Source organism: Mauremys mutica, chromosome 1, assembly GCF_020497125.1.
Source record: "Mauremys mutica isolate MM-2020 ecotype Southern chromosome 1, ASM2049712v1, whole genome shotgun sequence".
Taxonomy (NCBI): Eukaryota; Metazoa; Chordata; order Testudines; family Geoemydidae; genus Mauremys; species Mauremys mutica.
Genome location: NC_059072.1, coordinates 239,340,906 through 239,360,408, shown reverse-complemented (window position 1 = coordinate 239,360,408; position 19,503 = coordinate 239,340,906). Strand labels below are relative to the sequence as shown.

Genomic DNA, 19,503 nt, shown 5'->3' with positions numbered 1-19,503 from the left:
ATGAAAATCAAATGAATTTGAGAGTTTATCCTTTACCACACAGAAGTTAACAATAGATATCATCTTTTATTAAAGACTAGAGCTTTGTCAATATACTCCTCACTTGTTTATAACTTTCATCCATTGTACAAAAAATGTAGATTTATCCTGGGTTTTCTTAGGCCATATTTCAGGGTAGAACGAGTCATGGGAATTGAGGATTGGTCCTGCTTTGAGCAGGGGGTTGGACTAGATGACCTCCTGAGGTCCCTTCCAACCCTGATATTCTATGATTCTATGATCTTGTAGGGACAGACACTCAGAGAGAGTGGGTTTTGATGCTGATGTATTGTTACTTTCAGCTGTAGAATTTAATTATTCTAATTCTGTACAGCTGCTGTTAATATGTGGTGATGTGCTTGTCTTCTAACACCTCAAGCAGGAAGCTGAAATGCATTTGCTACATTCAGAGTGCCAAAAGGAAAAAGTGCCTCATTCTGAATAGCAAATGTGATACTAAGTCCTATGCAAAAATTCTGCTGGCATGAAAGATAAATCCAGCTTTTTTGGATTTTGTTTTCCAGCATCACTTGAGCATTTGTAAGATTTCTTTACAACAATCTAGAAATGCAAACAAATGAAGAAAACAAAGAAAACAAACACACCCCTAAGATTAAGTTTATTTCAAGTGTTGGAAGAAATGGGGTAGTTTACTCTGACTGACTGCTACAGTCCCTATGCCTGACTACACTCCCCTCAACATCCCAAATCAACACAGGTCATGAATGCTTATGTTCAGCCTCTTCTTTGCTTGGATTTAATAGTCAGTAATTCTTATTTCTATGGGACAAAATCTTTGAATGACAATCAACAGAGGGACAACCTCTTCCTCAATTTCATCCTTACAGGATACCTTGGAATATACAGAGGGTCTGAGACAGATAAAGTATGAGTGAAGACACCTAGAGTTCCAGTGGCAAAGAATCTGAGTCCAACCAAATGCACCACAAAGAGTTCTGGGAATCTTGCAGCTGTGCAGAAAGCAATAAAATTAGTTCCTTTCTTCCACCATAGCACAATGAAGTCCCATGCAGTGGAACTGTTTTTGAAAGTGGATATTATGGAGACTCCTCAGTGATTCCATCCAGTGGTGGAGTATTTCTTTCTGTAAGGAGTTTTTATTATATTAGAGTAGGGAATTTCGATTTAGAAAGAACTTTCAAATTCTAAAGGGGAAGAGGCAGTTCTGGAGAGGACAAAATGCATCACCTTCTCTGCTTGAGTTTCAGCCAGTATCCTTCCCTGAAGTTCTTGTGTTTGACCACAGAATTAACTATATTTCAGTTGTGGGTTTGATGAGTGTCCTGTTAACTAGTCAATTATTATTCTATTAATTTGCTATCTTTTACAGTTTGGGGCTGTATGCCTTTAAACTGAAGTCCATTATCCACTAAGGATTCCTAAGGGATAACTTCTGATTGAACTCTAGAGAGAGTGCTATCAGCCTTTGTCTACTAGTAAGTCATAAGGGTGAAAATCAATTTACATTTTAAAGAAGGAATACTTGATTTCTCTCACAGAGTGACAGGGGTAATGACTATGTATTGAAACCTCCTGCAGGGAAAACAAAAATCTATAAACTGTAACGGAGATAAAGTATTTAAAGAAGAAATTTTACAGTGGGGACTGGCATCCTTGACAGAAAATATAAGAGTTGCAGATGATCAGCACTTCTCAAGAGCAGCCCCTCAGTCACTACTTGAGAGTGGACATGAGTCTAGCATTTTTTATAAGATTAAAGGAGCCGGTAATACTCACTGATCCATGGTTTTACACTGGGGCGCATCACTGCAGTGTGTTGGAGAGTGATTTTTAACAATGGTAGGGAGATTTTTTCTGAGCTTTATTCAGTAATCAGAAGAAAACATTTCATATGCTGTAAGCAGCTTAAGTTGTCAGTACTTAAATAAATTAAATGAACATGCAGTGGCATATTTTTAAACTTGGCTGTTTAAGAGTTAAAATCAGGCACATAAATACCTCTTTTAGGCAGGTCAGGGACTGTAGTTGCAAAGTGCTGAGGATCTCCTGGGAGGTGATGAGCTGAGTGTGGCTGGCACCTCACAGGAGATATTTGTCTTTTCAGAAGTTTGGGCTCATAGATGTAAAGGAACTGGATTTGATGCTAGTGAAGATAGTAATACAGTAAGCTGGATGTTTTCTATTTGACCTTCTGGGCCCTTAAATGGAATAAAACAAAATGGCGACAAACAAAATGAGAGACTGTAAGAGGTGACAAAACCATTCCATAGTTCCTTTCTGGGAGCTAGTTGGGCCAGGCGTATATCCATCAGTGTCAGAGGGTGAAGGAATTCCTGTATATGTTTACAAAGTGCTTTGAGATCCTTTAGGATGAAAGGCACACCCCGATATTAATAACAAACCTCCCCATGTTCAATGTGTTGCCATGCAACCCTAAAAATCAGACTCACACTTACCAACTCAGAAATGAAATTCTGGGGGAGGGAAAAAAAACCCACAAAGAAAGAAATAATATCCACTCTCATTAGGTGTAACTAAGGGAGCCAGTTCTTGCCATCATTACTCATGTACTTTTCTAGGGGAAAATTCACCCCTAAGCAGAGGACTATCACATACCATTTATTTTAAAGGCTTAAGTGGTATGTTGGCCTTGTCTTGGTTCTCTGCATGGGTGTACATACAGTCCCACTGCTGTGAATTGGACCCTATGCGGAATAAGCAGCAAGTCAATGTGGGACAGAGTGGCAGAATTGGGCCCCAAATAAGAAAGCATGTTGTCCAAAATTAAGCAATAAAAAGGAGAAGGTAAAGTAAGGTACAATACTGACTGCAAATGAGGAGGGGAGAGATAAAATTCATAGAGACAGCTTTTATTATTCTGTCCTCCCTCCGCCCCACCTGCTTTAGAGGAAAAGTGCAGCACTGCTACAAACAAACAAAGTACATTCTGACTCAAAAAGCCACCCCTCAGTTGCTGGATTCTCATATCAGACTCTGTGAGTACAGCACTTCAAAGCAACTCACGATCTCTCCTTCATCCATTGATACAAGACAGCTTTGCTTTTTTTGGTTAAATATACATAGTGTAGGTGTAGCTGTGTTGGTCTCAGGATATTAGAAGGACAAGGTGGGTGAGGTAATATATTTTAGTGGACCAACTTCTGTTGGTGAAAGAGAGAAGCGTTTGAGCTTACACAGAGCTCTTCATAAGGTCTGGGAAACTAACTCAGAGTGCACTGCTAAATACAAGGTGGAACAGCTTTTTTTTAGACTGGCATCTCATATAAGGAATAAGAGGGGATGAGGGACTGTAGGAGGCACTACTATTACAGCTGTAAGTACTCGATTCCCTTCTGTGATAAATCCAAACTCACTTTATCTGTGTTCAGTGACATCCTGTTTAGTTTCTAAATATTGTCAGTATAGTACCCAAATGAGTCCCTTGACACAACAATAAAGCTGAGCGGCACTGAGTGCTGATATTTTATTTCCTTTCTGAGAAAGAGAATTTTTGCTGTGGCTGTGCATGGAACGCTGAGCTGTACTTACACACCCGAAAGAAAATTTATGTTAGCAAGTGAGGTAGGAAGGAAACAAACAACGAAACTAGAGTTTGGCACTTTGAAAAGAAATGGCAGACAAGTCATGAAATGTAGCAAAATGAGAGTCTCTTTCTTTTAGAATGGTGTGTTGCATTCCGTACGAGTGTTCTCCTTACAATTTTTGCTAGCAGTATGCAAGTGGAAAAATAAACAATATATTTAAAAAACACTATAAAGTGTTTCTAAAACATGGTTTTATTTGTTCATATTCTTTTTTTACAGCAGTTCCTTCAGACTCCAGGCTCTTTATTACACATTAAAACTAACACTATTTCCATTTTAAAGTTTTAAATTATTTTATTTTGTGGGACTGAGGATCTGTTCCTAGATCATCTAAAGTGGTTCATTTTAATTTGGAAAACAAACTTTTCTATTGGAATCAGGCTTAGTTCACCTAACCCAATCCTACCTGCAAAGCTGTGGAATGAGTCATAAGCAGAACATTCTCTCTTCACAGCTCTTTTGTTTATATTAGAAAATTGGTACCAGTGTAATTAAACCAATTTAAAATTGATGTAGGTACACCAGTGCAAACCCCTAATAAAGATAGGATTTAAGTGACGTTTGAACTGGTTTAAGTGAATCTTCATAAGGGGTTTGCACCAGTGTAACGAGATCGATTTTAAATAAATTTAGTCACACAGCTGCAACTTTTCCAACAATAGAGCAGGACTGGAATACAACATGGAACTGGAAGCATGCATTCAAAACAGAGCCACATCAATTGGAGATTGGGCCACTTTTCACCACTATTTTTCATTTGCCCTGCCTCTCTCCTCCTTCCACTCTCCTGTACATAACATATGGTTGTTGCATAGTGCCATCCAGTGTGATGGACACATCACATAAGCAAGTAAAACACACACTGCCATTAGAGCTTGCCTTTTGTTCTCAGAATGTGATAGGACGTGGAAGGTGCTTCATGAGAGCATTTTGCATATTTGGGCCTCTGTGTTAGCAAGTGATTCCACAAGCTTACACTAATCTATTTTTTTTCTTTATTTGTACACACTAATTATAATGACACCGAATCCATATTACTCCTGGGGGAACTACACCACTGCACAATGCAGAATTTGCACAGAATTCCATGTTTTCCCTGCAGAATTAGGGCTGCAGAGCTGCTGGCCACCACTTGGGGCTGCTGGACTCTTCAGAGCCCAGCTTGCAGTGAGTGTAGCAACCGAGGATAGGGGCTGCATACTCTGGCTGCCTGGCTTGATCCTCATTCTCCTGGGGACTGGAGAGGGCCTTGGAGACCCAGCTCTGGCAAAGGGTGAGAGATGGGCAGGGCCACACCACACCATGTCCCACGGTGGGATAGTAAAGAAGCTGGGGGGATTAAAAGCTCTGGAGGTGTAAGTGTCTAGGCCAGAGGGGGTGCCCCGCGGCTGGGCTCTGGGGTGAAGGGGACGGGGGTGGGGGTGTCTGGGATCTGGGGGTGCCCCACGGCTGGGCTCTAGGGGGACAGAGGTGCAGATGTCTGTGCTTTGGGGGCCCCATGCAGCTCCCTCCAGCAAATGCCAACTGGAACTGGGTGGTCTTAGGGGTTTATTTAACTCTACTCCTGGGGGAATCTTTTTTGTTGTTGTGTGTATTGTTGACATACTTGTTAACATACCTGAAATTATCAAAATAATTGAAACTGGACTGATTATATTGTGTTATTTTGACAAATAAAATACACCTCTACCCCGATATAACACGACCCAATATAACATGAATTCGGACATAACGCGGTAAAGCAAGACTTGGGGGTGGAGAGGGGGTTCCGCACTCCGGCGGATTAAAGCAAGTTTGATATAACGCAGTTTCACCTATAACACAGTACGATTTTTTAGCTCTCGAGGACAGCGTTATATCGGGGTAGAGGTGTATGCAGAATTTTAAAATATTGTGTGCAGAATTTAAAATGTTTTGGTGCAGAATTCCCCCAGGAGTATCCATATGTGCAACTACAAACAAAGAGATGGTAATGCTTTCCTCTTGATCTCACTCCATGTCTTGTCCTTTTCTCCATCATCTAAATAAGTTATCTGGGGCAGAGACTGACTCTATCTGGTCTGTGCACTTTATCAGCATTGAAACTACCATAATAAAAAAAACAACACATAATGATAATCCTTAAAGTCTCTGTAGTCCTGCACAGATTGCAGTTCTAGCAATGCAAAAACATGACACCAAAATGATTAAAATAATCATGTACCTTGAAAAATAGCCAGGCTGTCATCCACTTCACCACTTTTGTAGCCCAACAGACATGTTTATAGAGCTCGGTGTTCACTACTCCAGGGTCCACTACATTAGCAGTCACATGGCTCCCACCTGCTGTCATGAGATGCTGTAGTCGATAGGTAAACAATACAAGGGCAAGTTTGCTTTGGGCATAGGCTCCATGGGGTGAATAAGAACATCTGCATAGAAAAGAGAGAGACAGGAAAATAATCAGAAGAAAAATGTTGTAGCACAGATATCACATGCATTGCCAGTTTGCTAAATTATGCAGTAGACAGCAACACAGTAAGTAGGCACATGAAAGCCTTATCACTTGAAAGCAGATTGCTTGTTGTAGTTCTGGGGACTATTTCACTAGATTCAATGACTGCTTTAGGGAAAATATCTTAGATAAACATACATGTTATCAGAATCCATGCTGCAAACAATTTATGGTAGGTATTGTTTTCTGCTGCAAACAATTTATGGTAGGTATTGTTTTCCCTGGAAATGCTGAAATATCAAGCCACAGAATGCCCCAGTCTCATTCCTCCTATTATTTATTTATTTATACATACTACTGCAGCACCTATTGGGCCCTGATCACAGTTGCATTATGTTGCCTCAGATCACAGTCTAGGATTATGACAAGATACAACAGGTGGATAAGCAGGCAAAAGTGTGATGGTTAGCACGGTGACAAGTTAATTAAAAGTTGCACTACAGAAGTCATAAAACCTTTAACATTGGAAGATAACTGGTTAGAACAACGGTTTAAGTGGAGCCCATTACAAACGTCATATGTAATGCAAACATAAAAATGACAGAATCTATGTCAAAACATTTATGTTAAGAACCCGTGTGCCTGTTCTGTGACTCAGATGTTGGAAGGTCTGGTCTTCAAATTCCTCAAAGTCAACCTTCTTAGTTAGTAGTTGCTGATTAGTCATGTTTCACTTCATTTTTTTAAATTCTGTCTGAATGAAGAATGCTACTGTCAAGCAAATTATTAGGTATGTCACTGAAAATACTCCCCCAGATTGGGGTTTCAACATCATTTCCATGAATTCCACTTCCATGACAACTCTGCTTCTGTAATTACTGCAGACCTTTCATTTAATCTCTCTGCGCTTCACAGAGCCAAGGGTAATGCCTAGGAAGATTTTCTGTGTTTTGTTATGCACAAAAGAGTATGTGCTGACTGAATGGTAATGGTTTCTCAGAATTCTGTTTTTTCTTAATTTCCCATGTAATACCTGGCTTTTAATGTTCTGTACACTTGACTAGTCAGGCTTGAGGTGGAAGAATAGGCCTCTAGCAAGCATTCTCATTTCATGAGGATCTAGAAGTCCACTGAAGCAATCTAACTGTTAGCAGTGCCTGGATGCCGACAACGTGGACAATCAGGTACTTTCAGAAGCAATGGTTACTCTAATAGCCAAGTCCCTTTGTTTTCGGTATTTACCAATTTTTCTCAGAAAAAATCTCCAGCTATTGGAAAAAGTTAGTATTTGGATTTTACAGTTTTCACCTGAATTTTGGCTTTTGCAGGACCTGGGAATTTCTTGAAGACAGACAAGAAGAGAACCAGGTCCCGGCACCCAAGGCCACCTGACCACTGCAGTGACGGGCCCTCATGGAGTGGAACAGTACACCCCTTGAGTACTGGCCCCCCTTGCCAGACAGAACACTCTCCTGATCCCAGGGCCGGGGAGAAAAGGGGGTTCTCTCTGACAGGGCTATCAGTACTCACGGGGTGCAGCCTTCTGCTCCCTTCCTGATGCTGCCCCTTCAGCATGGCTCCTGTCTGCTTCCTCTGCCCAGTGGAGAAGTGAGAAGGGCAGGGAGCCAGGCCCCAGCAGCCAAGACCACCCGACTGCTGCAGGAAGCAGAAGGCTTTCTTAACTGTCACATGGTGAGTAACCTTCCCTACCCTCTCCCCCAAACCCCTGTCCCCATGCCAGCTACCCTTCATTTTTGTTTTTTACAGATTTTTCACCCTTAAAAATAATTTAACAAATACCGATTAATTCCAGGGAAATTTAAGAAAAGAAATAAAAACAGAAAGCAAAGGGCCTTACTTTCATTCCAGCTGCAGGAAGTAAAGAAGGATAACATTAACTCTCCAGTTCATTTTCTTTAATTGTTTCTATATTTGTCCAAAAGAAAAAGTCAAGTAGCAACAAAAACAAAATGACAGTACAACCTTGAGAGACGAGATGGGTAAGGTAATATCTTTTATTGGACCAACTTCTGTTGGTGAGAGAGACAAGCTTTTGAGGTACACAGAGCTCTTCTTTGGGTCTAGGGAATGTACTGAGAGCCTTACAGCTAAATACAAGATGGAACATAAGCAGTTAACACATATTTCAAAGTAAAGTGGCCACTTGAAATGGTCCCTTGAAATATGCGTTCACTATTTATGCTAAACAAGCTGTTCCACCATATATTTAGCTGTGAGATAGTAATAAAGAAGATGATATAAAGTGTCAGAACATCAGTCAATTGCCTGAGCTGTAACATAATACATAAAGTAGCTCAACCATTATAAAGATATCAGCTGGCTCTAGGAGTGGACTAGGACTTCTTAATAATGAATAAAAACCACTTTAAGTGTTACTGCATTGGAATAAAAGTGAATGAGTTAGTCAAAGTAGTGCAGTTATAGTTTAGATTTGCTAATGTCTGGTCTAAAATACTGAAAATGTCACCTTATTCTTCACACATATTTTGACATTTTAAACAGTTGCACCAATGTAAAATTGTATTGTAGACCTACCCTAAGTAACTTTTTTTCTTTCTGGTCTCTTTGAGAGGATCTGAGTACCTCTTCAGAGATGCCTGCCAGGAAAGACTTGTCGTAGCCACTTTAGGTGTAGCTTGTGTGTGTGTATGTGACCAGTTATAGCGGATGCATATAAGTCCATAGTACAAGTTACCACTGGGCATCAGTTAACCTAGGTTCAAAGCAGATCACTTGATGTCACTCTGGGTATGAAAAGGAATCTAACCTTAACACATTATTTCCACAAGGGAAAGTATAAGCTGCTAAATCAACTCCACAGAGACAAAAAGACTAAGTATACCATTCAGTCATTATGTTAACTTCATAATTTGATTACTGATTGTGCTCATGTGCTTGTCTGAACAATTATTGGTCTCAAATTGTTTTCTGTTTAGTTAACCAATTTTAATTTGTATTATTAACTCCTTGATTTACTAACCTGATTTACATTGTAACCTTAATCTAATTTTCATAGTGTTTAGAACTTTAGAGAAATATAATAAGTTAGTTACCTAGTAGTTGTTTATGGTCTTGAATAAAAGTAATGAAAACACATAGGATTGGTTTTCTCTAATCAAATGGAAATGAGGTAAAAATAATCTTAATTAAAGGGACTTAAATTAAACATTAATAAAACATTTGACACGGGTCCTGAAAACCCAATTACTACTATTAAGTCCATTATTTCTTGTCTTACTTTTGCTAACTAATGAAATTCCTCTCCCTCCTCATATGTGCTCATGTATCATAATTGTATCCCTTATATTCCAGGGAGTACAATATATATTTAACTCCCTGAATTTAGCCTCCGAGCCTATCAATTTCAGTGTAAACCTTTCACTGCCCTAGTTGCTCTTCTGTGCACTTTCCACTTTCTCTATGTTCTCTCTGTAGTATCTTTTATAAAACCGTGCAAGAAAATTGAACAAATGTTGAGATCCTTCCGACAGAAGGATCTCAAAATACTTTACAGAGCATCGGGCAACACTGACAGATGCTGCTTATTGGGATCAAACCTGGGACCTCTGGAGCCTAGTGCATAAGCCTCTGGCTCCATGAGCCAAAAGCCAGAAGCCTCTTAGCTAAGGCTGTAGAGCAGACTCATCAATCTCTAAATGGTCTCGGTGCCACTAGAGGGGACAAAACACCACACTCAGGAGGTATGTGAGTTACACCTACACAGTGATTATTTCTCCCACCAGTGAAAAGAAATCCTCTCTAGAGGGAATTCTGTGTCAGCTATACTACATAGTAGTGGAAAGAAACAATAATTTACTCAATTGAAACTACAAGGGAAAGTAAGGTAGACAGAATCAAATTAGTCAAAGACACTAGAATGAACAACTGTTACTCTTACAAAAATGCTTTGGAATCTCCAGTGACCACAACTGATCAGCATTAGATCTGGGTGACAATTTTCTGTTTAAACTGTTTTTCAACAGAAAATGTAGTTTTTGACTAAACAATTTTGTCACAAAAAGAATCTGTTTTTCATGGAAATTTTTGACTTTTCACTGAAAAAGTATTTTGTTTTGTTTTTTAGAAACCCAATTTTTTCGCCAAAAGGTTTGGGGTAATTAATGAAAGATTTGTTTGGTTTGGTCTAAATTTGCAGCGAAATAAAAAAATATTTCCAATTAATTATAATCAGGAAGTTGGTTTTACAAATCATCCATATGGGGCTATCTCCAACAGCTGCCTCCTTAGCATCATGGTAAGTCATTGTTTCTCTACAAATCCAGGTTTCCCTCCACACACCCCCTCCAGGTGAATGTCCTAATCATAAGGCTATAGAGTCACAGTCACTCTCTCTCTCTCTCTCTTTCTGGCTCGATGAATATTTAATTATTTCATACAAAGTGGAACAACTTCAACAGGAGATGTTAAGAAAGTCCCACCACTACCATCATCTCCTCCTCCAGCTATGTTTTCTGACTCTAGCCCTTAGTTTCCTTTGGTTTTATTAAAAGTACCCAAAGCAAAATGTTTAATTACAGGTTGAATTAAATGTTTTGTTCAATCCAAACCAATTTTTTTTGGAACTACCAGTGAAACGAAAAATCAGTGTTCTGCCCAGTTCTAGTTAGAATAACGCATTAAATGTCCTCGCAATGTCATTTCTAAGATCCTGAAGGCTTTCTTCCCCACCCCCTCTTGCTTAAGCAAAAGCCTCAGAGAGGCACATGAGTATAGCTATATTTAACCTCATTGGTGCAGGAAGTTCAGATTTTCTGACCTAACCATTGTATTGTTTTACAGGTCAAACCCCTGATGCCTTCTCCCTCTCCTATCATGCCCCTTCAATTCCCAGTGTGTTTAATCGGCTACAGGGCACAGTGCCGTAAGATCAAACTGCAGTACAGCCAGATAGCTGTGTCCTCTATCAAAACCTGGGGACTGCTGCACAATGTGGGTAACATGCTGGGGTTTTTAATGAAACCACATGCACAACTGCAATACATGCCTTCGGTAGAATCAGTTTATACAGCAAAAGCAGGCACGATCTATTAAAATGACTGAACTTCTTAAATGATTTATGTTTTAACCTTGAATAAATCACTGTTGCTTAGTCAAGAATCTAAGAGACCATTATTAAACACTGACAGTGCTATCAGATTTTTAGATTTTGTCCCCCACAAAGAATGGTATGCAAGAGTTTAACGTATTCTTATGTTCACTACTGTGCTACATCGGTGCAGCTGCATTGATGCAGCTACACCGATGTAGCACATCTGGTGAAGACTCACTATGTTGACAGGAGAGCACTCTCCCATCGATGTAATTACTCCACCTCAATGTGGTGTAGACACTGCTTTAAGTTGATGTAACTTATGTTGTTCAGAGGGTGGGTCTTTCACACTCCTGAGCAACATAAGTTACATTGACTTAAGCAGCAGTGTAGACAAGCCCTAAGACTTTTAAAAGACTTTACAATTTGTTTATTTTTTAACAAAGCTACATAGATGCTTTGCAGAACCTAGGTGCATCTTTTCTGGCTATTTGTTATAAATATTTCATTTCCCTTTTTATGATAAACCAAAGTCAGAGTCCAAAATATTGCTCATTATATTTATGAAAGTTACTTGTCTGTGCTACATCTCTTTATCCTGTACAATCACTTCTTAGAAACTGATGAGTCATTTTCCATTGATGTAAGTAAAGGAAACCACAAACCAAGAAAGGGCAGAATGGGAGGATCTGAGAGAATATGTACATTCCGGCTGAAAAAAAGTCTTAGTAATTGAAAAAACAAACATATAGGAAAGATGTGAACAAACTGGAGACAGTCCAGGGGGAATAAAAATGTTAAAAGGTTCTGAAAACGTGACCTATGAGGAAAGGTTAAAAAAATTAGCATAAGAAAAGGAGACTTATGGGGGAAACCTGATAACGGTCTTCTAATATGTCAAGGATTGTTATATAGACTAGACAACAGTGATCAGTTGTTCTCCATGTCCACTGGAAGTAGGAATAAGAAGTAATGGGCTTAATTTGCAGCAAGGAAGATTTAGGTTAGATATTAGGAAACGCTTTCTATTATAAGGGTAGTTAAGCTCTGGAATAGGCTTCTAAGAGAGGTTCTGGAATCCCCGTCATTGGAGGCTTTTAAAAACAGGTTGGACAAACACCTGTCAGAGGTGGTCAACTTTTACACGGTCCTGCTTCAGGGCAGGGGGCTGGGCTTGATGACCTCTTAAGGTCCCTTCCAGCCCTACATTTCTATTATTCCATGATATACAATAGCGAAATAGAACTAAATCCAAAGGAACTGATACACCAAATTACCTATATTTCATCACAGAGATGTGTACTGTACCTGTCCTGCTACCGACTGCATCTACCACACATATGGAATTGCACAGTTATCCATTTTGCATGCATGAGCATAATAAGTGCTCAGCCTGCACTTTCTTGTGCAAATGTTATATACACACTTAATATTTTGAAAATGTGATTGTAGGTGCCTACATTCAGATACCAGAATTTGAAAATATTGATGTTAGTTTGGTTAGAGAAATCAATGGAGCTACATCAATTTATACCAGCTGAAAACTTAGTCCTGCAATGCCAGGATTTCTTGAACTGCCAGAGGCAGAGTATATTTCTTAAACCAGTCCAGTCAGAGCCCTTGTTCTGACCTGAAGTAGAAAGAAAGGAAGGAATTAAATGATCAAGTCTCAGAGCTTGTCCCACTCTCTGAAATCAGTCACTCCATGCCTTGTGTTGCTCATACACAGATTCATTTATAATATGTGGGAAATGAAGAGTGAATTCCTCTCTTTTCGTAAATGACCAAGAGTTATTTCCAGGGGCGGCTCCAGGCACCAGTGCTGCCAGCTTCTGTGAGGGGTGTCAGAGAGGCAGCCTTCGGCGGCATGCCTGCGGGAGGTCCGCCGGTCCCATGACTTCGGCGGCAGATCACTCACAGAAACGCCACCGAATCCGCGTTAGCAGCAGACCGCCCGCAGGTGTGCTGCCGAATGCCACCTGACTGTTCTGCTTGGGGCGGCAAAAAACATAGAGCCGCCCCTGGTTATTACCCTTGGATGGTCCATGTGAGCTGCTGAGCATCCTCAGCTCCCATTGACTTAATCAGGCTGTCTTAGCAGAAAGGTCAAGGCTTGAATGGCATTAAGACTGAATGACTCTCCACCCACAGAGCTATTTCCAAAAAAAGCACTGAGGACCATTGGCAGGACTGAGAGGAAACACTTGCATTATCACTATCAATAAAAACTTCAGTCTCTAAGACTAGCAGTTAAAAAAACCAAAATTTTCTTTTTAATTATCTCTGCTTTTTCAAAGTTTGTTTTTATATACCCTGGGTAAGAATACAGCTGAGGACTCACAGAGGTACACAGCCACCAAACCCATTAAGTTAATTTAGTAACAGAATAAGATAGTGGCCAGAGGAGAAAATGATTTACTAAAAACACTCAAGAAATCTCATGAAAACCCCACCTCCTCTTAGGACACAGATGGCTGAAGGAGGGAATACAGCTGAAACAGGTACAGATACAACTCAAATGCCTGAGATTTTTGGACCTCAAGGATGATCCACTTCCCAGATGCAATGCCTTTATGAAGGCCTTAGTTATATAAACCTGCAGGTCACCAGAGGCCCCCCCATCCAGCTGTCAGGAAAGATGTGGGATTAATAAAAGTATGGAAAATGGAAAATAGCTTGTGCAGAAGGGATTTTTATTTATCAAGTCTAAAATGGCAAAGTTCAGCAGACAGTAAAAGCAAAAAATAAAATGTTTCCCTTTCCGTCTTACTCAGAATGATATTTGATTTGAGGCTTGTTAATGCAGTCTTTTCTATCAAATAAATTTGGCTTGACTTTAAACTATTTGTGGCACACTAACAGTCTCTTCAAACGGTATAAAGCCAATAATCCAGCCTCACCAAAATCTTAAAAATGTCATTTATGATTCATATATCTGTCTTGAGAGCCTGGGCCATGCAGTGCAGCTCAAGTAGTCTATAACCAGCATTTCAAAAACCGCTACCACAGGAGACAGGGGGAAAGAAGTATTGTTGTCACCTTCCTCCCATCCAGTAGGTTTTAAATTTCCAAAATACCTTGTCACACTGAATCACAGTAAGCTGATCCCTGCATGATTTGTGATGAAAAACCAATTATTTCCAAAAACAGCGGCAAGGTGGAAAGTGGAGATAGAATGTGCAATTACACATGAGCATTTCAATCAAAGCCAGGACCAACAAGGTATGTATGAAGTAGGCAGAGTAACTCCTCAAAGCTTATAAATGCTTCCAAACAATATTTTAAAAGTTTCTTGGCCAAATCTTGAAAATCATTATATAGCACAAGTACCTGGGCAGTGAAACATGATGCTCTACAAGTGCTGGGGAGAAAAGACCCTTCTCTCAGGCCATGTAGCCACTCCATGGCCGCCGCTGCTGCAAATTTTTGCAGCTTCAGTAGCCTACATTGCTCTTAAGCTCATTTTCATGTAAGACAATGGCTGATCAGGCAACTTAGTGATGGATCCACTGGTCTGGGCCTTCCTCCTCCCTCCCTTGTTACCAAACCTCTCTATATTAGAGCACTCAAGGAAAACACATGGAATCTCTGTGTCCTACTTCCAACATGGAGTCTCCAAATCCCACCTCCTTCACCCTCAATGTACAGATGCACCTTTTCTATTGTGCTTGGGGAATCTCACTATCTGGACGCAGGGTGGGTGGGCAGGATGATTTGTTCCTTTATGGGGAAAAACATTTGAGTAGACAACACACAGTTAACCTGTGGAACTCTTTGCCAGAGGATGTTATGAAGGCCAAGACTAGAAGAGGGTTCAAAAAGAAACTAGATAAATTCATGGAGGATAGGTCCATCAATGGCTATTAGCCAGGATGAGTAGTGATGGTGTTCCTAGCCTCCGTTTGCCAGAAGCTGGGAATGAGCGACAGGGGATGGATTACTTGATGATTACCTGTTCTGTTCTCTTCATTCCCTCTGGGGCACCTGGCATTGGCCATTGTTGGAAGACAGGATACTGGGCTAGATGGACCTTCGGTCTGACCCAGTATAGCCGCTCTTATGTTCTTATATAATACAGCTGGTCAAAAATGGGGCTTTTATCTGTGGAAAATTTTAATTTTCAGTGGTAATTTGAAAACTGAAAATTTTCAGCTGAAAACCAAAATAGATCATCCAAACATCAAAATATTTTGAGTTGGAAATGCTGCTGTAGTGCCTCATGGGAACTGTAGTTCCAGTGCCTCAAGCTCCCATTCTCCTCTGTAGGCTGGGCTCCCTGGTTGGATTATATCTCCCATGATGCACAAAAGTCAACCCCCTCAGAGAACTGTGATGGTGCATTATGGGAGATGTAGTCCGGCCAGGGAGCCCATCCCATGAAGGAGAATATGGACATGAAGCAACCAAACTACAATTCACAGGAGGCATTATGGCAGCATTTCGAAATAAAAATATTAGTGTTTTCAGCTACAATCGCTCATTTTTCTGGCATCTGGGTTTTCAATTAAAATTTGAATTTTTTTTGTTGAAAACAGATGCCTTTTACAAAAAATATTTATTTAGTAAAAAACATAAGAGGCTTGGCAGAGAAATGTTTCTACCAGTCTTATATGAGCAATTAAAAATACACACTAGTCCCAGTTATTCTCAGAGAGATAACCTTAGGTGCCATTTCTGGTTTAATTTAAAACTTCACAGGCAGATAGTTTGGATAAAATAAGAAATTAGTCCCGTCTTCCCCCCTATACCTTCACCAAATCTTCTCCAGTATTTTTTAACTGAACTAAAACCAAACTATTTTAAGATATGAATAAATTGGCACAGTAAGAGTGGTGTCAGGGGCTAGACATCCCAAGTATGACTCCATCTGAGGCAGATACTTGGGCAGTTGGCTCATTCCACCATTCGCATCATCACAGCTACACTATTTTTAGTGTGCTAACTTGATCAGAACTAGTGTGGGTATGCCTCCTCCAGCTGGGAATTACATCTCCAGCTCCGAGTGTAGATGTACATTGAAACATTTTGATTGACTCAATTTAATGGTTTTGCTCATATTATCGGCCTGCGTTTCTTTCTTTCGAGCAATTTTTCATCCCACTTGGGATGGGGAAAAATTCAAAATCTCAACAATTCTCGTGGGGCAAGAAAATTATTTCCCACCCACCTCCAGGCACAACTTTGTTTTCTGACATGCAGAGAATACATTTATGGAGTACACTACTCTTTAAAGAGGTATTACTCAAAATGTGGATGATGGAGTATGATTTGCCTTAGGAAACCCTATGTTGGCTCACGTGAGATCTGTTGAAAACGGACTGGATCTGAAAGACGACATACATGTTTGATGTTCTTCAGTATGTTCTTCAGCAAAAGGATTGTGAGAACAGTCATTGCTCTTGTGAGTTTACCTTTCCAAAAAACCACATGAAACAAGCTATGCTTTGTCAATGTGGAACAAGCTGTGTCTTGTCATAGTGTACCCAGCCAGCGTGCCCAGTTAGTGGGAAATAAACATTCAGAAGAGAGGAATTGGGTTGGGGGGGAGGGTGGAAGGGCAAGAGGATGAGAAGCAAACAGAGAGAGAGGAGGTGAAAATGGAGAAGAAAGTGGAAAGGAGAAGCAGAACAAACAGACAGGGAAAACAAAGGCAAGGACGGAAATAGAGAGGCAGAAGCTAAAAGACCAAGAAGATAGAGAAAGAAATATACAAATGAACAAGAGAAAAGAAGATGAAAATGTAAAATTAGAAATCAAGTAAACAGATTAAAGAGAGAGAAAATAAAGGAGGAAAAAGGAATGCAATACAACAAAGAAATCAAAAGAAAAAAGATGCAAATTAATAGATACTGTATATAAGAGGGGGAAAGGAACAGGAGAAAAACATGGAGAAGTCAGAGCATTAGAAGCGCAAACACGAAAGAGAAACATAACAAGGGCCACTGTATATATTTTCTGTAACTTTATTCACAGGAAAGAAACTGTTTTAAAATCATTTCTTCTTCTGGTGTTTTGTGTCCAGTGTACTCGATGTGGTTTGTGACTTCAAACCAGAATTTTGGGCAGTTGGAGCAAGAGAACAGAGGTATAGGGCAGATAAAACAGATTATATCCAACTAGCATGGCCCCTGCACCAGAATGACATGCAAATCCGTGAAGTGTTCCATTTAAAAAAAAAAGAAAGAAACAGAAGAAAAATTCAACAAGGAGTCCACAGAGTATGGAAAAGGTGACAGAGGAAGTCTGGTGGAGCAGAGAATTTAACACAGGTCTGCTCCCTGGCTAGTTTCCTACCTGGTGTTTGTGCACCGAAGTAGTGATGGCCTTCTACCTTTCTCTCTCTGGTGTCTCAAATGGAGGGATGGGTCTCTCCTCTGGTGTTATTAATGGGTCACCAGGTTGGGCACCACCAATTTAAAATCCCGGAGATGTCTTCAGATGGATGAGTGCATAATAAACAGTTAACCCTGCTTCTATCGACATTTCTACCAGACTGTCTCAGAGACAGCACACAGAATAGATCATCTCCCTTTGAGTAAATTGCTAACTCTCCTGATAATATGGGGTATGTTCAGCCAATCAGAAAAGCAGAACCAATATTATATGACCAATCAGAACCAACTAAAGGCAGCTTAAAATTACCAAAAGGTATGTGAAAAATAATCTCACAGATTTTTCAGTCATCTTAACTGCAAAAACAAGGGGTGATTTTGGCACGGTCTCTTGGAAAATGTGGCAGTTCAGCAGAACAAGAGGACAGAGAAACACAGTGCCATAAAACGAACTTGCTTCCCTGGGGCATATACATACATAGACTAAAAAAAAACACAAAGCATTTGCATCTTTAAAAGCACTATGGGGACTCACTCCTCATCAGGTTAAGGCCAAGATAGTGGTCCTAAGTAGTGTGCTGTGGAGCTTTAAGAGTCCTGTGATGTGAAATCTCTCAAGAGCCATGAATGTTACTGCAACATGTAGGCAGGAAAGGGTGAGGTAAGGGTGGTATAGTCGTGTAGTATAGTCAATTTCTGTGTATTTATGATATTTCTCCATGCTGGCATAGGGCCAGGTTATTGAACTCCCTTACATTGGTGAGCAGTTTCTCTCTCTCTCTCTCTCTCATACACAACTAAGTTCACTGATTTGAGTGGGGCAATTTGTGTGAGTAACTATTCATCTGGCACTTGGAAAATAAGTGGAGATCCTCTCCTATCTGGGGAGAAGGTTGTCTTTTCACAGATGTAGGTCTGGAGTTCAAATTGCAATTAACTTCTTGAAATCATTGGTGGGTATATATATATGTGGTAGGTCAGAACTCTCTATTCAGGCAGAACTCCCACTGCGATAGAAATGCACACAACTGGCCAGATTATGAGATTATGAGATTATGTTCTCATTTACAACCATGCAACACCAAGACTGCATATTAAAACTCACTGGCATTTTTGCTGCAAGATTTCTCCTACACACAGCTTTTTCTAAATTAAACATTTATGTTTATATCTCCCTGAAAAAAAGAGTTAATAACAATGAGCTACTGGTAAAATACATCCTAAACTAAAGAGGCAATGTGCAAGGTTTCTTTGTAATAAAGGAAGCTGTTGTTATCTAGAGACATAGTAGAGCTGCATTAAATGGCGTCATCCAGATCATAGACAATGAATTACAATTGCTCTGCAGAGATTATGCAATATACTTGTGATGAAATGGATACCCTAGAATAAAATCAGAAATCAGATAGGAAGTCTTGACAAGTTTAATGTGGCTTAAGGTTTCATTCTAAAATGAAAACTCAGACCAGGTGCCTCAAGGGCCACAGGGACTGAAGTATGACTTGGTGGAAATTATGTGAAATGCTTGGTTTCATACTGAAACTAGCTGAAACTCTGACTTTGACTGCAAGGATAAAGCCATTTGAATTAGTTAGTAAATCATGCTTGGAAACACAGTTCTCTCTCTCTCAAAATTAAACAAACAATTTTAGGCAGTTACTTATGATACAAGCAGCCCTGTTTCACTTAGCATAAAGATTTGTATTTTCTTGCACAAAAGAGAAAACAGAGAATCACATTGTCGACTATTTGGAAAAATGCTGCTAAGCAGCACTTTTGCCCAGCTTAAAAAAAGGCATTAATATACTTTTGGATTCTGTTAACCCCTTAATCAGTCAACATTTTTTGAAAGTTCAGAAGACATGGGGGGTGACAAAGCTAGGAGGCAGGCAAAGGGGATAGCCGGTATGTTGGGGTGTGGGTAGATGGTTGCAGTCAGTAAAAGGGGCTGATCAGTAAGGCTGCAAGCAGAACAGGGAAAGCTGGCACAGTGTGCGGAGTGGGAGTACTGTGTAGCTGGAGGACAATGGAGAGAGAGCA

The 19,503-nt window shown here is 40.0% G+C and overlaps 1 protein-coding gene across 1 annotated transcript in view; it reads right to left on the bottom strand.

Annotated features, from left to right (window-relative positions):
* The window catches only part of DHRSX (dehydrogenase/reductase X-linked), a 205,522-nt gene that overhangs the window by 25,659 nt on the left and 160,360 nt on the right, over positions 1-19,503 (bottom strand). Inside the window, exon 6 of the mRNA XM_045004368.1 lies at positions 5,830-6,037. Within this exon, the coding sequence (XP_044860303.1) occupies positions 5,830-6,037 (208 nt within the window). The remainder of the gene's footprint in view (positions 1-5,829; positions 6,038-19,503) is intronic.